Here is a 23,125-nt window from a genome sequence, read left to right as displayed (position 1 = left end):
TAGGATTCTGCCACGCTCTGTTATTTGTCCATGATTATCATGAGTGTCGTCTTAACAATTTGTCTCCGTGTGCGTCTGTGGTCTGAGTGATGCTTGATGTGCCGGCCCACAGTGTCATATTTAGCATGTTTGCCTGCATTTAATCTGGAAAAATGTTATTGCGTCAAGCTACTCTGTCCCACTCTAAATCACTTCCGATTAACTTTCATAATCGCTAGCCATTATGTTTGAATATAACGGTCTGGTACTTATGTCTTTGTCAGAAGACATTGTCGAGATTGCTTCTTTGTCAGCGCTAAATCATTTTCTACTGCCATTTACACTCGTCACACTATGAAAGATACTCAATATCGTCAAACTTAAAACTAATCAAGAGGCCAAAACAGGCTTTTTATTTGAACACTACCTTAAAAAAAAAAAAGAAGAAGAAGAAAAAGGTCAAACTAAGTCTGAGCTGAATCTAAATAAAAGCCGTTGACGGCTGCTCACTCATATTTACCAGCAGACTGATTTCCATTCGTGGATTTAGTGAAAGGACGAGAATGACAAGTGGGAAAGTTCTGGTTGCCACTCACTTTCACCTAACACATAAAGCTGCAGCGCTAAACTCACTGAATCATTTCTGTCAGCAGTGGGAATAAAAATCCCCCCCATCACTCCCCGTAAGTAAAATTAAGTAAAAAAAATTGAATAAATCCGCACTGCCGTGGAAATATATTCCATCTCCTGTGCATGACCGCTTCCAGTCGGAGCAATTAAAGAGTATTACACGTCCGGATTGTTCAGGAGTGCAGCTTTTACTGGTGGCCCGGTTGGCTGCATTCATCCACTAATGAACCATTACGCTTCAACGTGTGTCCCCCCCTGCATCCCCAAAGAATTTCAAACAACACGTTGGGGTTTCACATCCCCAGCAGGCCACCAGCACAGATAATAGCCTGGAGGATGTTCCCTCACGATTATGGGTGTGCCGGAGATACGATGGCTACAAGCAGCAGCTGAGCATCATCAACGACACTCAAGTACCCATAATTATAGGAAAGAGCCTCTTCAAGGCTGTTATTGCATTTATATGACGGTTACCGAAGGTACGGAGTAAAAAGCTCCCTTTGGCTCCCTGCTGTTACCAACAGTTGTCATAGCAACCTATAAAATATAGTGGCTCTGCTTTACCGACTAATAGATAACAGCAATGTCCACCCCGTCCCAGGTGATGTCTTTAAATGTCTTTAGGAGAGAGCGGTATGGAGGCCACGGTCACAAAATCTTCTTTTTTTTTCATCAAGCGGACAAAGTGTAATACGGCACTAAGTCTCACTCTACACTCTGCAATCTAATAACACCACAATATCTCCCAAGTGCACCACTAGCTGGCTGTTAAACTCACATTTGCAGTTCTTGTCAACATATAGCTAATTAGAAATAGATTATATCCGCGTAACACAGAGGCGACGTACACGAGAGACCGACTCTAAAAACTTTGCTTTAGCTTGTTTTTACTTCCATTAAACTCAAAGCTTTGAATATTAATATGACAAAGTGTAACATCAGAGCGTTTGTGGCGCTCAGGAAAACGCATTCATCATTTTTTTCCGCTTCTTTTGTGATTACTGCGCATGAATAACAGTCTGTTTGGGTCACGTGACCTGCGATTCATGAGTCAAAAGGCTCTGAACCCAAAATAATTCACTGACGCGGACACAAAAAAACCTATCATATGCGAGACACATGTCTCTGTGTGAACTCTGTGTCGTGCTTTCCTGTACTGCTGCAGCTCACCCTTCAAAACGGATTCATCTGAAGAAACTATGTCATGAGAACAACAGGAATTACCAACAAGCAAAGAGAAATGTACTAAATAAAGAACATCTGCACCTTTGGTCGACTACACGCTGTCGTACTTGTTTTGGTGTCAGCGACAGTATAGTTGGTTTTTTTTAGCGTACTCTTTCCTCTTACCTTGCGGCCGTCGCTGGCGTGGCAGTTGACGTTGAGGGGAGTGAGCAAGGCCATTAGCTTCTCCTCGTTTCCACTCCTGCAAATGTACACACACACACACACACACACACACACACACACACACATTAGATAGAAAACATCCAACGACATTGTTCCTCTCCTCAAGGAGAGTGTGGGGGAGAAAATGAGGAGGAATGAGATAAGAAGAAAAATTTCATCTGCAGAAACAGACCGACATAAAGGACGGCGTTTCAAGGACGGATCGAAGTGTGTGTGTGTGTGTGTGTGTGTGTGTGTGTTTTCTTGTAACCGCAACAAGCTAAACAAATCTGTTAGAGAACAGCCATTTAGCCTAGCCGCGGTGTAGTGAAGACTTTGTTTATGTTGTTGAGCTATGCTTCCTGGTTCCTAGGCCCACTGCATTGAGTGACCACCAGGAGAGTGTGTTGTCAAGGCAGCGGCCAGTCCAACCATCATCCCCATGACAGCCGCAAAGGAAGAAGCTGTCAGATAGAGAGAAAGGGATTATTCTTCTATTCTCCCTATGTTCCCTTCCTCTCCCTCTCTCCTTCTACTTTGTTTTTTTTGGGTTGGTTGGTTCTCTCCTTCATTCTTTTTGTTTCTATTTCTTTCACTCACTCACCAAAAGAGACATTCACATCCTCTCCATCGCTCCTCTCACTCTACCTGCTGCTCTGCAACCCTTTTACCCCCTCGCTCAGCTAAGCTGTCCACCTTTACCCTCCCTCTCCACCCTCACTTTCTTCTTCTCCACCTTAACCAATTAACTATATGAATCAAAAGCAAGAGCCCAAACATATTAATACATAGGTCCGCATTTTGGGCACTCTCGTGTTTGTCAAATAAAGAGGAAGCACGGAGCAGCGCATTGCCACCTTTGGACAGAGGCGGGCTCGCTGTGCAGCAGCTCTACTCTTCTCCTGTATCACTGTGAAAGGATGCTATCTGTGCCACAAATAAAAAAGGGAAAAAAACATGGTAGAAAAACAACTATGTGTGGGAGTTATTTGACCGAACAACACACACACACACAAAAAAAAAAAGAAGTTCCTCTGAAAAATGGCATGGGGGGGGGGGGGGATGAGCCATTCAGCGGCTCAGCTGTGATAGAGGCACACTGGGTTCACAGTTCACACTTAAACAGCCTGCTGACCCCACAATGCACTGGGGTACTGCTATGCTAAGCCAGCTGCTTCCTTGTGTGTGAGAGAGTGTCTGTGTGTGCCTGGGGGGGGGAGAGCGAGAGCGAGGCTGTTGAGGCATTGAGCGCTCAGCCACCCACACACACACACACACACACACACACACACACAATCCCAAACGAAAGCTATGCCATTTCCACATGCAACACACTGAAACACACACTTTGCCCACATGCACTGCCTGCAACCATAACATGCCTCCAAAATACACAAGTGTCCCTGGCCCACATGTTCTCTCGATCTGAAAAACATGACTCGTGTAGGAGCTGACTGTAAGTGTGTGTGTGTGTGTGTGTGTGTGAGAGAGAGAGAGAGAGAGAGAGATGGAGGGAAAGAAGGAGCGAGTAATAAACCATTTGACACACAGAAATGCAAGTTGAAGGGAAATCGAAGGCGGCAGCAGCAGATGATGGAATCCAAACAAAAGAGAAGAAAGCTCGAGAGATGAAGAAACGGAGGGAGAAGAGAGGACAGAAAAAGGAAACAAGATAAGAAACAGGGGGGGGAGAGGGGAAGGACGAGGAAAGGAAATGAAAGACAGCGAAAACAAGAAAGGGGAAAAAGGCAGAAAAGAGAAGGAATCCAGAGGAGGAAAAAAGGAAAAAGGATGACAGAGGAAAAGACAGGAAATGAAGAGATGAAGAATGCAGTGAGGAGAGGAAGCAAGAAAAAACAAGGACCGGAAACAGAAAACATAAGTGGATCAAAGAAGAGAGGAAGAGGAGGTAACAAAGAAGTGAGAAAAGGGAAGAAGGACGAACATAAAAGAACAAAAGAGAAAACGAGAGGAAAATTATGAAAATATGAAGAGGAAATGAGATGAAACAGTGGAAGCGGAGGAGAGTAAAGGGGACAAGGACCAATGTGAGGATGGGAGTGAAAAGGGAAAGAAAACAGAAACTGGAGAGGAGCAGAGACGAAAGTAAGTGTGGAAATAAGAGAAGAGAACAAGGAAGCCGGGGAGGAAAGACATGAAAGGATGGAGCATGAAAGCAGGAAAAAGCATATTAAGGCGTAAAAACAAAGAACATGCAGAGTCTGGTACTCACCGCGCCGCCTCCAGCAGCTCATCCTTCTTGTATTCACCTAGATGGTTGCAGAAGATCATAGTGTCAGACAAGTAGGCGCCAACACACACACACACATGATCAGACACACACACACACACACGATCAGACACACACACACACACACACACACACACACACACACAGAGGAAGGATCTGTCCATTGGGGGATGAAGACACCCTCTCTCTCCATCTCCCCCCCCCTCTCATCCTCTCCTCCTCTGCCATTCTCGCACAGTGCGCACCCCTCTGGCTCCGGTTGCCGTGGCGATGCGTTGCCGGCAGCGACCACAGCACGTTCATTGTTTGGGCGGCGGACTGACAGGCGCTCTGCCTCTACCCGTCCGTGTGTCCGTCCATCCCTCCCTCCTTTGCCACGTTTGTCTCCCGTCTCCCGGCCGCCGCTCATACCGCCAACCATCTTTCCCTGTTCAGCATCATGTCTGTCCCCGTCTCTCTCTCTCTCTGTCTCCCTATTTATTTTTTCTCCTCCTGTGAGGCGCAGTTGCCATCACAAAACACAACTGAAATAAACAAACCCCTCCCCCTACCTCAGTCGCCCTCTCTCCAGCTCTCTCTCCCTCTCTTAGCCCCGCCCCCTCTATAGCTATAGTCACAATGCACACACACATGTGTCTTTCCTGCCTGTGAAACAGAGAGAAAAGACTGCCAATCGTTGATTCCAAAATAAAATGCAATGTGAATTGTATAACAATCCTGATCCATAGTTTATTTTCTGTGCGTCATTACTGTCATGAAGTTGTAGGTCTCAAAATAACAATAATAAAAAAAAAACTGAAGCAGCAGAAGCGGAAATGACTCCTGACGTTTTGTCCCTAACAAGGGTCAAACTCCAAAAACATACGCTTCCCCATAATGCAACACAATAACGTCATCCTGCCTCCGTCAACTGTACGCCATAGTGTACGAAGTGTGTGTCCGGCGTAGTTTTACGAGCTGCCATCTAAAAAAATAAAATAATCTGGGTTGAGTAAATTAAAAGCGGCGAGACGAGATCCAACCGAGTAAGACTATCTTTGTAACTTCTACTGAAGAGCGCCTTCAGGGCTTATTCATGAAAACCAATGTACATAACGTTGCCAGCACATTTACTCAATGCAGTTCATCATGAAAAGGGGCCAGAGGGAAAGTATCAAATTGAAATAGGAAATAAATAAAAAATTCAAAGGAAGATGGATAAGTAGAGGTGATACAGATTAATGGAAAGAGGATCGAGGAGGATGGGCCGTGTGTGTCTGACGGAGGGGTGGGGTGAGGAGCGCAGAAGAAAGGTTACAGAGAGGGGGGAAGGGGGGGGGAGGAACAAAGGATTTGCAGATGAAAGAGAGAAGGGATGATTAGGGATCTGGAAACTGACATGCATGGATTTGACACAGTATAATTGGTGTTAGGGAGGCTAAGGCGGAACAGTCGGGGGAAGAAGAAAGGGTGAGACCGAGACGGGGGGGGGGGAAATGTACAGACGCTGAATTAGAGGATGTACTTTTCAACCAATTTGTGTACTGAGACAATCGTTTCAGGCTACACACCCGACAGTCACGGTCCTTAAAGCTGCTGCATCATCATAATCAGTCCATCACGAACAAATATTTATTCATATTTAGTATTATTTTCCTTTTTTTCCCCCCATTGGACTGTTTCTTCCTCATGGAGAAAAATAAGAAAGAGCTGGGAGGAAAGTTCAAATGCACACAGTGAACTTCATTCAGACACGTCATGACACTTTGAACTTCATTGCGTTTTGCTCTCCGTCACAGTTGGAGTGGGCGGGGTCACCGGGGATACGCACCTCTCTGTGCAGAAGTGGCTTTCTAAACAACAACAAGAGAATCTTTTAAGCGATTTCAATCCCACAGTTTTCACCCGTCAAACGTGCATTTCCACCTCCACACGAAAGTCTCAACAGGAATCTAAAGGGAAAGATTTACTTCATGATTTATGACTAACGACAGGAAGGGAGCGACTCGGTCCCCCGATTCAATCAGAGTGCAACTTACACCTGAACCAAAACATATTCTATATCGCGTATGTTCAGCTGAGTCTGCCGTCCTGCAAATGAACGGTAGCCTAAACCAGACATGCTTTTTGCTCGGCTGCAGTTTTGCTTCCAATATTATTCATGTTTTGAGAGCTGAAGTGATTGTGACTCAGCAGTTTGAATTAATTTCTCTCTCTCTCTCTCTCTCTCACACACAAACAGCACGCGAAAACAAGGACGGGTTAGTACGGCTATTAATCTGCCACTTTGCTCGACTACACTTCCCACACCACATCAAAACATAATCACACGTTTGACAAAGAAACAGTTTGCAGCATAAGACAGAGGTGTGTGTGTGTGTGTGTGTGTGTGTGTGTGTGTGTGTGTGTGTCGTGTCGCCAATCCTGCTGACTCCAAACACAACAGACAAGGACAGGTTAAAGCTCGGAACGGGCTAGCTGCCTCCTGAATGATGATATTGTGTGTGTGTGTGTGTGTGTGCCACTCCCTTGGCCGAGTACAGTAGACACCAGCGCTCACCATATGAATTCATATTGTTGTATGCTTGAAAGCATGCATTCCTTTGCATGCACACGTGTGTGTGTGTGTGTGTGTGTGTGTGTGTGTGTGTGTACATGCATGCGTATGTGAATGCATCTGAATCTTGACCATGCAGCAAGGACCTAGGGTTCTGTGTGTGTGTGTGTGTACTAAATGGTTGTACAAGCACAGATGATGCTGACTGGACCATGAGTCGCCTCAGTGCCCAGCTGTCTGCTTGTGTAAGACAGAGGTGTGTGTGTGCGTGCGTGTGTGCGTGTGTGTGTGTGTGTAAATCAAATATCATTTATCGCAGTAGCAGTTTATCTGCCGTTATACAACGACTGGGCTTCGAGTCAGGAGTTGAGTGATCCAATTAGAACCTCAGCAAGGTCGCAACTGCTGAGGCCGACCTGTGCACGCTGAGACCAATCGTGGGGGCGGTGTGTGGAAATTATAAAGGAGGGCGTTTATTTGGGGCCCGTTTTGCCAACTGCCTCTGCGTACTTCACACGCTCTCACCACTTCCAATGTGTGATTAATTGCTTCACACAGAACACCGAAGAGAGATTAACTGTGTGTTTTTTTAGTCCACCCACTCCATCCTCTCTCTCTTTGGTAAACCTAAGATGCTGAACGTTTTGGTCACTGTACACCCGTCTAAACTTGTTGTACAATATCAGTGGACAAATGGCTTTATTTGAACTGGGCAATTGAAAATGACACTGGTCTGTGAAGACAGAGGTAAACAAAAAGTTTTTCCATTGACTCCATGGGATTTGTTATAGTATGCGTATATGCCCATGTTGTGATAGTTCTGCAAAGCATTTTTTGAGTCACTGTGCCAGAGAGGATTCTGGGTCTTGCTCTGATGAAAAACGTTTTTTCCCTCTAACTCAAACCTCCTCCGTAGTCAATGTCCAAAATAGTGCGCCGCCCCAGAGGGCCCGTCGGTGTTCGGGATCAAACATCCAATGATTTTAAACTTCTCCTTCCCTCTAAGCTTCTGCCTCTAACAGCTAGAGCAACACTGCCCCTGAGGGCTGCGAGAGGCCTTCCTGGATAACGATTAATAAACAAATGCTAATTCATGATGGTATCAGGAAAGTAGTTTGCATGCCTGCAAAACCCTCCTCCTCCTCCTCCTCCTCCTAACAACAAGAAGAAAAACAGCAGAGTTGGCCAAGGACAAATTAATATGGATAAGATTAGATCATATTGCAGCTGTCCTGAGTGAGGCACACAAACAGCAGTCACGCATCAACAGAGGAGAAACAAACCGGTTCCTCAGTAGCCCGCCGCACACAGGCCGGTCCAGCCTGCTCTGCACAATGACTCACGGCAGACAATGAAGACATTGCAATTGATATGTCAATATTGTCACGATTTCTCTCCCTTCTAAATGGAAAGGTGATCTAACACTCCTCACATCTATAGGAGAACTTGTAAAAGTGTAAAGCGTTTGATGATCCCGGCAAAGGCAACCATGGCTACAAAGAAGACAACAAACAATTCAACAAACTCTCAAATAGGACGGCCAACACATGTTTTCGAAATGTGCATTTCAAGCAAAGCGTTGGCCCCGGCTTCAGGCGTCCAATCAGGTCCGCTCACTTTTGCCGGAAGACTTCCCCATCGAGGAGATACAGGTCAGTACTTGGTTTCTTTACTTTTCTTTTACTTCATTTCCCAAATTCTCAGTCTCCTCTTGCACAGTGGCCGACTGGCCTCGCAAACTCGCTCCGTGCTGTGGAGCTGTGAAGCCGGGTGGAAAACTAGGCAATTTCAGCTGCAGGAAAATGTCCTGAATGGGGCGAGGGAACGAACACACACACACACACACTTTGTTTTGCACCTCTTGCTGGGTCATTTTGGAAATAGGGCTCGGGCTCATTCATCACTGGGGACCAATCGAAGAGCAGTCATCATGGTAATCAATGAGCATGTCACCAATAAGGGGAGGAAAGCTACACACTTGGCCTCACAGGCACAGGAATTCACATTTCCTCCCTCTCTCACTCACACACACACACGCACACACACACACCTACATGCACTCTAAAGTGCACGCAGGTGCGAGATTGCCCTTTCTCCCGCTGCATTAGAAGGACGAAGCCTTCGGAGCAGCTACAGCGGTTCTTTGTCTTCATGATTAGGCTGTTAACGTACACACCGATCAGAGCTCCCCTCTCTTCCATTTTCTTGGCATTGACGTGACGTCGCATCAATTCATCTCTCTGTTCCGTCTGTCACCTGGGCCAAAGAGCATCTTCATCTTTTCCCCTTCAAATCGCTTTCACTCTGTATTTGTTCCCTTCCATCGACATCTAATCCACTTTCTTCCTTTTCCCCCCGTGCTTCTTCTCTCCTCGTCTCCCCCCTCCTCCCCTCATTCTTCGACTTTCTCTCCCGTCTCCAGTCCCCTCCCTCTTCTTCTGTTAAATCTCTCATCACTTTCTTCGCTGGCCCTTGTGTGTGTGTGTGAGTGAGAGAGAGATCATTTTCTGCTAAGTTAAAGCTGTGCCCACCGCGGACCTCTCTTCAAAGTAACAATTTTTCTCTTTTTCTCTTTAGTAGATAGAGTGGAAGTGCTTTATGACAGCATGCCTTCCACACACAGCGGGAATACAGTTTTAATGGAAACACACACACACAAACGCAATTACTGTCAAAGTACAACTCGCTTCAAACTCTTTTTCCGCTCGTCACGTAGCAACAGCAGGAGGACAAACGCTTCCCAAAGCTTCTGTTCGGCAGAGCTTCAAAAGCAGTGCAGGGTGGACACAAGCACTGATTCATTCCAAGAGATGATACGAAATTGGATTTGTTCCAGTTATGACAAGACGGCAGGATACTACACAGAAAGTCACGCCGTGGCTCGGCAAGAGTATTTGTATAGCACATTTCATCCAACGGTAAAAAAAAACAAGCTTCCATTTCGTCGGAGAATCGCAAAAAGGGGTGAAGCAGTGGAGTGACGAGGGGAGGAATTCGAAGGGCGATCCATGAGTTGGTTGTCGGCACGTTGACATAGAGGCTGTGGCGCTTTGCCTTCCTGGAGCCCTGACCGCTGTGTGTGAGGGTGCGTCATATTGAGCCAATAATGGACGGTCAGTTCTATGACTTCAGATGTGTTGGGGTAGAGGAATCTGAGGACATGGTTGATATTGGAAGAGTTCGGGACACCGTTTTTAGTCCGAGTAGTATTGACCAATCACGTTCGAGCACGTTGTCCCTGAAGATTTAGTTGTGGTTGGTCCAAAACCAAACAAAGATGTTCGGCACCAAAAATCACCTGATGCTACCCCGAAGCCTGAGCCGCCGCGTTAACTGATAAGCCACACCCACTACCTGCCAGACAAAAAGAAAGAGGGAACAGCTAATTTAACCACCTAAGAGCATAATGCTCAACCTAACTCTGGGTCATGTATTTAGTGATAAAAGTCTGCTGATACAGATATATCCCTGTCGACCATTGACGCTGGTCTACTAATAAAAAAATGGGCGTCCATTTAGTCAAGGCCAGTTCAATGAAATCCAGTTGAAGCAGTTCTGATTGCTGCCTGAAACATCACTGCCCCCCCCCCCCCCCCCGTAGAATCATTTGATTGACACCTGGGAATCACTGTGTTTTAATTATCTTACCACTTATATCTCTGAAAGCATCTCCCACAAACAAAAAATGATCTTTCTCTTTAGATGTCTTTCCCCCCTTTGCATCATCCCCAAATCATGGCTTTTCTTGTCTTGTCCTGTTGGCACGTAGTCTTCACAAGTCTTCTCATCAGCATCCATCACTATTTGTGTTTCATGGAGATTTATTAACAGTTCAAACCCTTTTTTTTTTTTTTAGCTTTACTGTCAGGGGTGACCGTGGTCTGTGTTTGAGTCTGGCCGTCCGCCAAGTTGGCTCAGCAGAAGCCATAAACGTTGCCCTGCGTGGGAGCACAGCCTTGCACTTTGTCTTCGAGTTTTGCACCAAGATTATCCAAGAGTTCACCATTTCAATAAGTCTTGGTGTCATTCAGCGGTCCATTTAAATGGGGTCGAGTGGAGTTGGGAGACATTGGGAGTTGCAAAGATTCTTGTTTCGAGTACGGCAATCGTCTTTATTAATTCATGGCAGTGCACATCATAAATGCAGATGAGCACCGAGACATGGTGTAGTCCGAGACACTGATGCCAGTAGTGCAGTCAGTTGCTGTTTGGGAGGCAGTTGCAAGTCAATGATTGCGACCCCGAGTTTCGGTCATAAATTATTCTGCCAATGAACGTTTGAACTCAGAAAAATAAGCTATAATGATTTAGCTGTGACTGGGAAACACCCACAAAGTAAAAGTACAAGGAAAGTATCAACAATATTAGCAAAATGACAAAGAGTAAGAGAAATGAGCATTTGCACTGTGGCAAAGCAGTACGATTGAAAGCAATGTTATTCTCTAGAGACTATTTCTCCATCTCGTATCAGCACATCCTTGTAGGCGTGGTTTCTTTGTCGGGGACAGCCTATTATTGCCGTCTGTAACTCATTCCTGAGGATGAAAAGCTAACTGTGACAAGACAACAGGGGGATTCTTGACAGAAAAACTCCACAGCGTTCAATGGTGTTTAATTCTGCAATTGTTCACTCCACCTCTTCAAGTTCTCCACATTCTGCCTTCGTGACAGAATGGAGACGAAAAAAGATCCAAGTTGCAGCCGGACACGGAGCTGAAAATCTTCCACCACCCGGGGAAGACATACTGTAACTGTCAAATCTGGAAGCTAACCAGAGCGACAATGTTTTTCGACTCAAATAGCAAATATTGTCCCGTCTCCAAGTTCTCTTCGAGACAGTTCTCAAGTTTGACATCCAAGTGTGAGGCCAACTTTGACACGTTGTTGAAGTGAGACCGATGCTTTCTTTTTTTTTCAGTCCAGGAAATTGGGTTGCTTCTAAAACTGAAAATGTACAAACATGCTTTACAGAATGAATAAGTTGACGATGAGTTCATTGATTGTCATGGGGCAACTAGGTCATTGCTTCAGAAAAAGTAATGGGATGTATCAAGGAAAGGTAATTGGAGAACAAAACGAGAGCATATATTTGCATTGAAGCATAGTTATATGCTTCAATGCATGGATTTAACCACACTTTAATTATGACGATAGTTAATGATGAAAGGGCGTCAATGTCATAGTTATTTAATACATTTTGCCAACACATTAGTAAATGAATGGTTTTGAATATTGTTTCTTTCTCTTCATGAACGCATGAATGAATTGAATGAATATAAAGCACGTTTGATAATGCTGGGCACATAGCAGACAAGGCCGGCAATTAAAAAGGTGATAATCTTCCATATCTCTCGTATGAAAGGGGACAACACAACTTCACAAAGACACCGACAACTCACGGAGTGTGAAACCTCACACTGGATGCCGGACTGGCTATCGTGCCATCTGGTTGGCACTTAACCCAAAATAAAAAAAAAGCAACATGACACATAGTGCAAATGAAATGAAGCCGATTTGTTCGTATCAGAAAGGGAATGTGTTAAAGACACATTAATACAAGAGAGGCCAAAGTAATGAAAAGTGTGTGTGTGTGTGTGTTGACTGAGGTTCAGAGTGGAGAATTGATCTCTCTGAGGCTCAGAAGCAGCTAGTCTGAATACCAATCGGAGGTAATTAATAGCAGCTCATGGACTCTGTTTCTCACTCTCTATGTGCTCGTCTCTCTTCCGTCTCTATTTATCTCTTCCAGTGTTTCTCCCTCTCCTTTTTATTACGCAGCAACAATGAATTCTTCTCATCTTTAGTTACCGTCCTACGCTACGGGCTTACAGAAAGACATTTCAAACGTCCATAAAGCAGAGAAATTAATAACCTTCTCCTATTGGCTGATGTGTGGTGCCAGACGACGCTGTACCATGTGGACGGGGTTTTCTTCTCCGTCTGAAGTCAGCACAACGAACAGCTGACTTGAACCGACACCGGTGTGCAGCAAGAGAACAAAACGCCACGTGTACCAACAGTGGGTGAGGTTTACTCACTTCTGGAAGACTAAAGTGCATCAAGGCCACGTCCAAATCCACTTTTGTTAGTTAAATGGTGCATAATGTTGGCTCAAAGGCCAAGCGGGTTGTATTTATTCTCTAAATTAAACACAGGTGTGTTTTGGCCCAACATGAATGAAATGTCACCTCCCATTCCCTTTAAAAGCCTGATGCTGCTGCACCTGGGGCCTTGCTTCTTTTCTTTGAATAAAACCTGTGTTGCTTTACATAACGTAGTTTGTATACTATTTGAGATAAAACACAACCAAAGATATGAGAATTTAATACCAAAGATGCAGACAAAACCCCCCCAATGAGAGCTTAATACCTTGTGACACAAGTCGAAGAGAGATTATCACATAAACGACCTCCACCAGTTCATTTGTATAGAGCTTACGTTTCACCAGTTTGTTTGGTTTGTAGGATCTCAAAGTAGTGGTCTGAAATTTAGTGTTGAAACAGCCTTAGTTCAGCAGATAAGTCGATTATAGATTGGCAGTGATGACGATCGCCAACCTCCATCTTACAACACTGAATGCAGGTACCATGTTGAAACTGCTACGCTACGTGCACTGCATAGGCTGAAATAAGCCCGGGATCACGTCACTGTCAGAGATCTAAAGCGGATGGCGCGGATTGAGAGATTTCGAGTGAAGAGCAGAAAGAGAATAAATGACAAATGCCGGAGGGAAAAGATGGAGAGGCCGATTGGTATGGAGCTCGAGACGGTTGAGAGACAGCAGGGGGCAAAAGGACAAAGACTATAGACGACGTGTCACAGGGAAAGATCGACACCAAGGCTGATGGCAGGATGAAGGGGCGGATGGGGTACATGCTGTACTTGCAAGCTCATTAAACAACGTCGTAATTTATGAGTGATGAAAAGGAAGCGATTGAGGTATGAGGGGGAGAAAAGGAGAGAATTGTCAAGGGCAGAAACAACTTGATGAAAGTGTCCTAATCACTGCTTGCATGCCCAGAGGAAGATCAATCACGACAGGAAAGACGGCTCGAAGTAAAATAAACCCTCCCGGATTACTTATCTGCAGGAAAAAAAACAACTCTCACGTTGGTGGAGGAACCTTGACGGATATCTTGTCTTAGCGTGAAGGCTGGAAGCAGGAGGAAACCGCTATCCTGTTCCGTCCAAAGGGTACAAAACCCACCTACCAGCAACAGCCAGCTTTTCACTTCCGATTTGGTTTTTAGTGCTCACCATTATCCTGTTATTTGACTGTTGTTACTTGTCACGAAGTCTCTATTTGAGTCCACTGTGTGTCCTGTGAAATATTTTGGACGTCAAAACACTAAATAAGCAAAATACAAATTCGTCTTGCATTCCTCAACACTGACGCAGCACCATGAATCAGATCTAAACACAGCAGCTTCACTCCAACATTAGCTCCAGGAGCCAGTAACCATCTAGCGATAGGCCACAGCAGATCTGTGCATGCCGTCCTTTGCAACCCGATAAGGAACAAGATCGTTAACTTGAAACTCTCGAGGCTTTTGTGCCACAAAAGGCACAACAGAGTAAATGACTATTAACATTTCTAACAGCCTTAAATGCTCATCTATTGCGCCATTTATATTGCAACCGCAGATTGTGACGGGTTGTACCGCGCATACAGATTTTCAACGAGCTGAAATCCATGAAACCGTACCCGGGCCTCTGGCGTCGAATGTCACAGTTGTGCTTGCGAGTCCGACCCCTTGCCGTGGTGTGAATGACGGGTTCTCATACTTGCAATGGACTGAACTGCAGAGTTCTGCTGAGAAAGGCACATCTGGGAGGCGTCTGAGGATTTAAAGAAAAGCCTGACAAACAACACCGCCCTGCGATATACGAATATACGAAAGCCTTGCAGACTAATGGCGCCTTGCTGACTGATATGCAGCGTGTGAGCTATCCAAACCCAATTCATATCAAATAAATAGAAAAAAAAAACAATTATTGTGTCCTGTTTCGAGGCCCCCCCCCCTAAAACAAATCTAATTCTCCCCCAGCTTTATGTTCCACATCTCCAGGTAACGGGGTACAGAGTCGATCATTTCTGAGAGCACTTTGTTGGATGTGGCGGAGCAGCGGAGCTTATTTATGGGTCAATATAAACTTCCATCACCGCCGACTGAAGTTGAAAGCTGTGCCGGGGCTGCAGCAGAGATGAGGAATAGAGCAGAACCTCTACATCTTAGAGCGTATAGGACCAAAGAGAAAAGGCCAATGCAGGGTGTCTCTGTGGAGGGTTGTACACTTTCTACAAATACAAACACTCGTATGTTCATATTCAAACTGTTGTTTGCTAAAGGCTTGGCTTGAATTTTCTGCCACTTTTACCAAACACCTGACCACGTCGGCGATTATGAGAGACGTCGTGTTAAATGCATCACAGCCAACAGTAATTAGAACAGTGGAATCACTCCTGGGTGAAGAGACAATGTAACAGGACGACGCTTTAGGTAATTAGTGCCGGCCATTAAGAGGATAATTCGCGTTACTTAACGAGGCGCAGTAAATTTGTCAAATCTGAAGCACGGGCGGAATGCTTAACGACCGCCGCAGGAGGACCGGGGGCCGATGATGGAGGGGGGGAGGGGGGGGGTAGTCACAGCGCTGGTGTTGTGGATCAACTGGTTTCCCTGTTAACTGCTCGTTTTCAACCGAATGCACCGGCGGATGCCTGTGGAAACGGCAGATTTGAAGACGCCAGATGACATTCAGCGGCCCACGTCAATGTCTTAACTGTTGTCTTTTTCATTACAATTTCAAAAAAAACACAGCCATCTGCTGCTTTTGGAGGCTTGGACTTGAGCTAAACGATGAGCATTCAGTCCCATGTTATGCTCTAACCACGGCGCTCTATCGACATTCATCGTGTGGCGACACTCTGACCTGCCAGTTTCACAGAGGAGACCTTTTGACACGCCACAGCGGGGCAAAGCACAGCTAATTAATAACCTCGGGTAAGGCTGCATGCCAAGTTAAGTGATCCAGTTCTGGTGTTACGCATGCCTGCTCATTGGCATGGGCTTAATGAATCACGTGAATGGAACACAGCCATTATTAGTGTTATTAATTACACCCGTGCTTTGAATTATATGACAAGTTAGAATGTCTTGAAAAATGTCAATTTCAGACGCTAATTTATGGAAATTAAACGTGTTTTAATCCCAAAGCCCTTGTTTCCATTATAGAGCTTTAAGATTCAATGGGTAGGCCGATGGGGGCATCATAAATCTGCTTAAAATGTATTTCCATTCAAAAAATAAATCAAGGTTCCGTAGGTCACTGGTGAGGTAAGACCTTTGTTTCACTTTGAGACAAACCTGCTCGTAAATGACTAATGTGTGAAGGCAGCTGCAGCCCACTGAAGCCAATTCCAGTAGGTTCTCACAGGTAAATTGGCTTTAAAAAGGTCCAGTGTGTGGGATTTTGGGGAATCTGTTGTTAGAATATAATACACACATAACTATGTTTTTATTAGCGTTGAATCACCTGGACCTGTGTTTCGTTACCTTAAAATGAGCCGTTTATATCTACATAGGGAGCGGATCCTCTTCACAAAGTCCTCCGTGTAGCACCGCAACGTTTCTACAGTAGCCCAGAATGGACAAATTGGACACTTTCAGGCTGTAGATGGGGCCGTTTGTTATTTCGCGTCGCCACAGTTCTCTTCCACACAAGTTTTGGAGTTATGAGAAGCATCGTTTTTTTTCTGTGTCGAGGCAGATTTATGGACGTATAACAGTGGATGAACATTTGGACGGGTAAGGATAATGTCAAAAAATGTGTGCATCATGTTTGAGCGTTGAGTTAAGACTCTCCCTCAGCTTCCTCACTTCCCCTTCAAATCCCATTGAGTCACTACACACACAAGAATAAGTCTGCAATGTTTGGTTAACATTTTCTATCACAAACAGACTAAGATTACTCCTCGGCTAAATCCCCTAGCTTTACTGCCCATGAATCGCATTTCCATGACAGCTTTATTGTAAAACTTGTATCATGGCCGGTACTGAGATGGGGTGAAGGGGGAGAACTGCAAAATATGCGGCGATGTTCAATAACGTGGCGCCGAACAGCCTCATTTCAATTCTAGCGAGCGAGGACAATGATTTTTCACAGACTGGCTGCGGCGAATATATATTGTCCACATGTTTTGCCGCTGTGGTATCTCCCCGTTCATCTCATTTACCGCAGAGGGGATTGATGGGAATTGGTGATGTAACGCCGTGTAAATGGAGGAAGCTTTGCAAGGCAAAACAAAAATAAGAGGATTAATTTAGTTCAATAAGAACTGTGTCTTTCAAACGTTCCCCATCTGAAGAGAAAGTGAGATAAGCACTCATAACTCATAAGCTAACTCATGCACAGACAATACAGCACGAAGAAGGTCAAAAGAGAAGATGCAAAGTGCTGATTTGCAAAAACATGAAACAAAATCAGGCTGGAAAACCCACAAAAAGTTGATCTGCGTCTGTACTTTCAGCTGCCTAACCAAGGAGAAAATGAAAAGAAATATACAAACAATTAAAAGCCATATCGTTTTTTTTTATTGGTGCATCATATAACTGTGCCGAAGTGGTTCCTCTACCACTGAATAGGTGTACTGGGCCCTGCCGCCTTTAAGGGCTTTTTTTACAATGAAGGAACCAGCAGTCTGAGTTTCACCGCAGAATTTTAGTGTCCCATGTTGGCCACTAAAGCTCTCTTTTTTTTTTTCTTGCCTGTCAGGCCTCTTTCTGCAGCCTAAACCCAAGTGGAATGATGAGGAGGAGGAGGAGGGGTGTGGGGTTCTTGCAGTTGTTAAATGGCATTTAAATGTATTTTTTAAATTTGTTTGCAGCATTAAAGAAAACTCTGCTCGGTCAAGGTCTGCTGTGTCATTGTGTTGGTTATTCCTCGACTTTTCAACAGCACATGAAAGGAAGGAAGGAAGGAAGGAAGGAAGACCGACAGAAACAAACAAAGAGCAAAATCCAACACAGAGTGAGTTTATTGAGTAGCTGATCAATGAGTGCAGCCTCAGCCAGAAGAATGAGAACAAATAGGAAAGCGGAGACACAAACACCTCTGACCCCTGATTATTGGATAAAGGCGAGGCCAAACAGAAGAAAAATGGAAGGAATGGCCGGCGTGCGTAAAAGCCTTTGGACACAAAGACTGAACAACATGCGTGGTGAGCACATGAGCGGAGCACAGCCTTGCAAAAAAAATAAGGAAGGTGATAGATTGACGGAAATGAGAGGCAACACTGCTTGCAGCCTTGGACAGAATGAAATTAATGTTTGAGGGAACGGTGTGTGTGTGTGTGTAACCTGTTAACATTAAGATAGAGGTGGGAAAAGTGCAACATAGGGAAAAGGCAGAAAGAGAGAGGAACAGCAAAGAGGAAACTGAGAACAGGAAAGACAAGCAAACACAATCTGCAACAAAAAATACAGACTCTGTGTGTGTGTGTGTGTGTGTGTGTGTGTGTGTGTGTGTGTGTGTGTGTGTGTGTGTGTGTGTGTGTGTGTGTGTGTGTGTGTGTGTGTGTGTGTGTGTGTGTGTGTGTGTGTGTGTGTGTGTGTGTCATTTGACAGACAGACGGGACACTGACCTGTGAGGACGGCCTTGGCGGAGGGTTCAGCCAGGTCCAGGGTGGACTTGCCATCGGTGTTGCGGATGTTGGGGTCGGCTCCGTGCTGCAGCAACACTGTACAACAGGGCAGACACAGACAGTAGCTGAGCTCCTGGACTGACATGCAAACTCCCCGACACACACCTTCCCCTAGTCCTCCTCCTCCTCCTCCTCCTCCTCCTCCCGCTGCTCCTGCTCCCGCCGCTGAACCACATCCTGCTCCGTAAACTGCTCTCCCCGGACCTCCTCCTTTCTCTCCCACTTGCTCCTCTGCTATCCCTCCTCTTCCTCCACCTCTGCCTCCTGCTGCACGCCCTGCTTCGCATGTCTCTCCCTCTCCTCCTCCTCCTCCTCCACCTCCTCCTCCTCCACCACCTCTGTTGCTAGCGCTGCTCTCTCGGCTGCCCCTGGCTGCCTCTGCCCTGCGAGCCATGCCGCTGATGTAAACAGACATGCCACAACAGCAGCAAGCGAAAGCTACGCTACACCACGCCGCCAGACAAACGGCGGACCTCGCAAAAAGCGGCGACGTGACCGGCTGCAAAACACAACAACACCTCCATGGAGGAGCGCGGGAAGCCCGTGAAAAGGAATTAAGAATGGGTGAGGAAAGGAGAGGCGGGTCGCCACGGCTAGTCAAGGCAGCGAGCAGCGACGAGGCAGTGCGAGTGGAGAGACTCTCGCCTCTCCGACTGACTGAGCGATGCAGCGGAGAGCGAGATGAGAGGAGTGGGGGGGGGGGATGAGAGGGGTAGAGGACGAAAAGAGGGGAGGCAGAGCAAAACAAACCGAGAGTGTTTGTGTGCTTGAGAGGGAGAGAGAGAGCGGGGAGTAGTAAAAACGGAGGAGGAGAGGAGAAATGAGGGGGAGGAAAAATTAATGAAAAGGAGACAAGAGGGAAAGGGAGAAGAGAAGAGAGGAGATGAGAAGCAGGGGAGGAGAAGAGAGGAGACATGAGGGGAGGAAAAGAAAGGAAAAGGGAGACGAGAAGAGGAGAAGAAATGAGAGGAAAGGAGAGAGGGCAGAGTCACGCGACGACTGGACAGGTATGAGCTGAATAACAAACTGCCTGCACTCTGTGTTTTTTTTGGTAAACACGCTCTTTTGAGGGCTCTGATGTCAACACTCTCACCGCCGTCCTCTCCATCTCACTTCCAACTGTTGTGATTACGGAGCAGTTCCCGGAGCACGTGCCCTTTGAACTTGTGTGGATCTCATAACTCCTCCGCTTGAAACCCGACAGAGCGGACGATAGAGGAGGAGGATAAGCGGGCTCGCCTGTATTGATTGTGTGCGTGTATGCGTGTGCACGTGTATGCATGTGCACGTGTGCGCATACATGCGCCTCTGCCCTAGCACTGACGCAGACCTTAGTCACCCCGCCACAAAAATATGATTTAGCTCTGCACCAATGCCATATACACACACAGACACACATGAGCGAGCACACACACCGATACCCAACGGGGAGAAGATAAAGACATGCCAATAGCGAGGCAGAGAGAGAAATGACGGCACTCACACATGTACACGGGTTAGAGTAGTTCACAAATCCAGACTGTACCGCTGTTTCCCAATCATTTTGCATTGTCCGTTTTGTCTCTAATGGCCATGACTTTTCAGTCATACCTTCGATAGCTCTCTCTGGACAACCTAAACCACCCTTTTTTGGACAGGATTAGTTTTCAGGACAATGTCAGATTTGCAGCAATTATTTTACGACTGTCTAATTAGTAAGTAAATTAGGGACATAATAAGTATCAATGAAGTCAAAATGGCAAGCAGGCAGGTTCAACATTATAAAGTATTTTTATGTTAAGATTGATTTTTTTAACCCTTTTAGATCACATCGCCGGTCATGTTGTGCACCTATTTAATAGGGGTGGGAATCGCCAGAGATCTCGCGATACTTGGGTCACGATACTTCGATATTATCACGATACTGCGATATTCTGAGTATTGTGATAACATATATTGCGATTTATTACTTTTTTCAACTTCAAATTATGCCCCCAAAGGAAACCTGTGTCAACAACATGTTTTATCTGAGTTCTTTCTCTGATGTCTCCATCTTTGTTTCGACCAACTTCCTACCAATCACGCACGCAGACCCGGCACCTCTGCTGACCTCACCAGAAAACAACTCAGCGCCATCGAGTGGACTGAAAAAGCAATTGATTTGATTTTTTTCTTTTTAATAGTTTATATAATAAAAGATCGATACTTGGCGTCCGTGTATCGATAGAATATCGCCACGCAAAATATCGCGATACTATGCTGTATCGATTTTCCCCCCACCCCTACTATTTCACCATATATGCAAAAAAGGGACAAAAGATCTCCTTCGTATTTTTAAAACATCCAACCATCTTTTTTCCCCTCTAAAACTAAAAAAATATGACCTGCGTTTACGTATAAATATCATGACATCCATGCATGAATCTTTATGGGGTTTTTTTAAAGATAATTTTTTATGGCTCTTTGCCTTTAGGTCCAGTAGCAATGTATCGCACTACATTCTAAGCCCGCCCGCCTTTTAGCGGTCCAATCAAATCTCTCTTTTAGCGGCTAAAATATTGCGTTTCACTGGAGAGTAGAAGCTAAAGACGCTCTAACTTCTGTTTCACTGGGGCTTCAACACTTCCTGCAGCTCCTTCACAGTAAAAGCCTTTCTGTAACTATGCAATATTAGTTGGTCTAAATTTTCATTGAGACATTTTAGTGGCACAGTTTGCACAAGCGTACACTTCGACAAAGAGCTAAAGGCACTGATTTGGGCAAACGTAAAAAAAACGTAAAAGAGATGAGGAACACTTTTTTTGCTTTTAGTACAAACTGAGCCTACAAATAAATGCATTAGACATCTGAAACTGACCGGGTGTCTACACCAGGTTTGAGGTTATGAGTGATTATGCCTGAAGTACAAAAACCAAACACTGTTGACATCTGCATTGACATGTCATTAACCTTACTGACATCTGAGCGGAGTCTCAGTTGGCCTATGATCGTATGGATAACCAGGGAAATGAGAACATTGGAGAGCTGAGGGACACCGTGTGAACCGTGTCCTGAACAGACATTTATGGAGGCGGCGGATTCTTAAACTCAGAGCCAATCGCATGGCTGCTTCAGGATTTCCAAGATCTTCTTATCCCAAGTTTGTTGATGAGATTTTCTCCAGACCTCGAGCTCGCCGAGATGCAGGTCCGGCAACAGAAGATTAACTCCTTACTCAAGTTGCGTGAACACCAACGAAGAGGATGGAGCGTCCTTCGTGCCGAGCCGAAGTTACGGATGAATCAGACTTTGATTCGACTCTCACTCTGCTGCCAAATCTGTAACCTGGCAGGACGACAGGCCACCAAAACTCTGTCCAATAAGCAAGCGACAAGAGGTCAGCTGTTTTTTGTTTCCCGGTACAAGCCCTGGTGTGCTTGTAACTGTGCCGTTAGGACAGGAAACCAAAACTGAAAAAGCTATGAAGTCAGTTTTCCTTTTCTGAAAAACACCAGAGAAAAGAGACTTCATGCTGTGATGGCGAAGACCTGGTTCAAAATAGACATTTAACAAAAAAATAAACACAAATTGCATTGCCATGTTGTTGCAATGTCCTCAACAATATCACCGATTCAAACAGTAATATTTGCCTGCAAGTCCTGTTTTCTCAACATTATTGCAGACCATTTGCCACAGGGCTTTTCATACATCCATTGGTTTCAGGTTGTCATCGTATACTATGAAAATCAACTGTCAGAGACACACAACACTGGCATGCACAACATAATAAAACAAATAAATGTTCCGAAGCATTTTACTGCCATTTCCACATCGCCTTATATTACCGTGAAAAGCTAAACCAGCCATTTTAAAAAGAGACAAACCCCAACGCATGCAGTGTTGAAAACATACACGCATGTCAAATGCTTCATAAATCATCAGAGCGCCACAAAGCCCTGAGCTCCTACGCAGTCATCGAGGGCCCTGACATTCTGCCGCAGCTTGCTGTAGACGTAATAAAAAAAAATTTAAAAACAGGAGCATCTTTTCCTCCTGGTTGCTCTCAGCACTCCACACTGACGCCAGCTATCATCTCAGTCATTCGTTATTGCCGCTCACACTGAGCAACGCTTTCCCATTAAGATCATGAAAGATTGTCCTACGACTTTACCGCTCAGACTTTCCTCAGGCTGTGAAGTGATCCCGTGGTGCTGTTTCTGTTCTAAAAATGAAGAACCCACGTTGGCGGGAGCTCATATACTGTAAGTTCTTTGTATATTGTGCAGAGAAATCAATGCTCTTTTGTCCCCCGTGTGGGCTTTAGAATAGGCAGTAACACAGTAATTGCAATTTGCAGCTTATTTGCTGCTTGATGCTTAATGGAAAAGAACTGTCAGCAGTTGGTTTATTATAGTTTGTAAAAATTGATTGCATTGATTGTTATGTTATTGATTGATTATACAGAGCTCCAGGTTGTGAATTACTGGGGCGGTGGAGGAGAAGACAATTAAAACAAAAAGGGGCCCGAACAAACACGAGAGAGAATTTAACATCGCATAAATTCACCACGGCGACACCCGCTGCAATTAATGAAACCTATTTAGAAATGCCACAGAACAACCGCTGACTTTTATTGCGCCCACGGAGAACGATGCAACTCCGGGAAGCAATGGGGCAA

General features: G+C 45.2%; 1 protein-coding gene across 1 annotated transcript in view; it reads right to left on the bottom strand.

Moving 5' to 3' along the window:
• The window catches only part of LOC306792438 (poly [ADP-ribose] polymerase tankyrase-1-like), a 59,424-nt gene that overhangs the window by 33,170 nt on the left and 3,129 nt on the right, over positions 1 to 23,125 (bottom strand). The window contains exons 4-6 of the mRNA XM_079289555.1: positions 18,430 to 18,525; positions 4,232 to 4,268; positions 1,960 to 2,035 (exon numbers count right to left, since the gene is read on the bottom strand). Coding sequence (XP_079145681.1) covers positions 1,960 to 2,035; positions 4,232 to 4,268; positions 18,430 to 18,525 — 209 coding nt within the window. The remainder of the gene's footprint in view (positions 1 to 1,959; positions 2,036 to 4,231; positions 4,269 to 18,429; positions 18,526 to 23,125) is intronic.

Source organism: Melanostigma gelatinosum, assembly GCF_949748355.1.
Source record: "Melanostigma gelatinosum genome assembly, chromosome: 18".
Taxonomy (NCBI): Eukaryota; Metazoa; Chordata; class Actinopteri; order Perciformes; family Zoarcidae; genus Melanostigma; species Melanostigma gelatinosum.
Note: the sequence above shows the minus strand (reverse complement) of the source record. Positions and strands in the feature narration are given on the sequence as shown.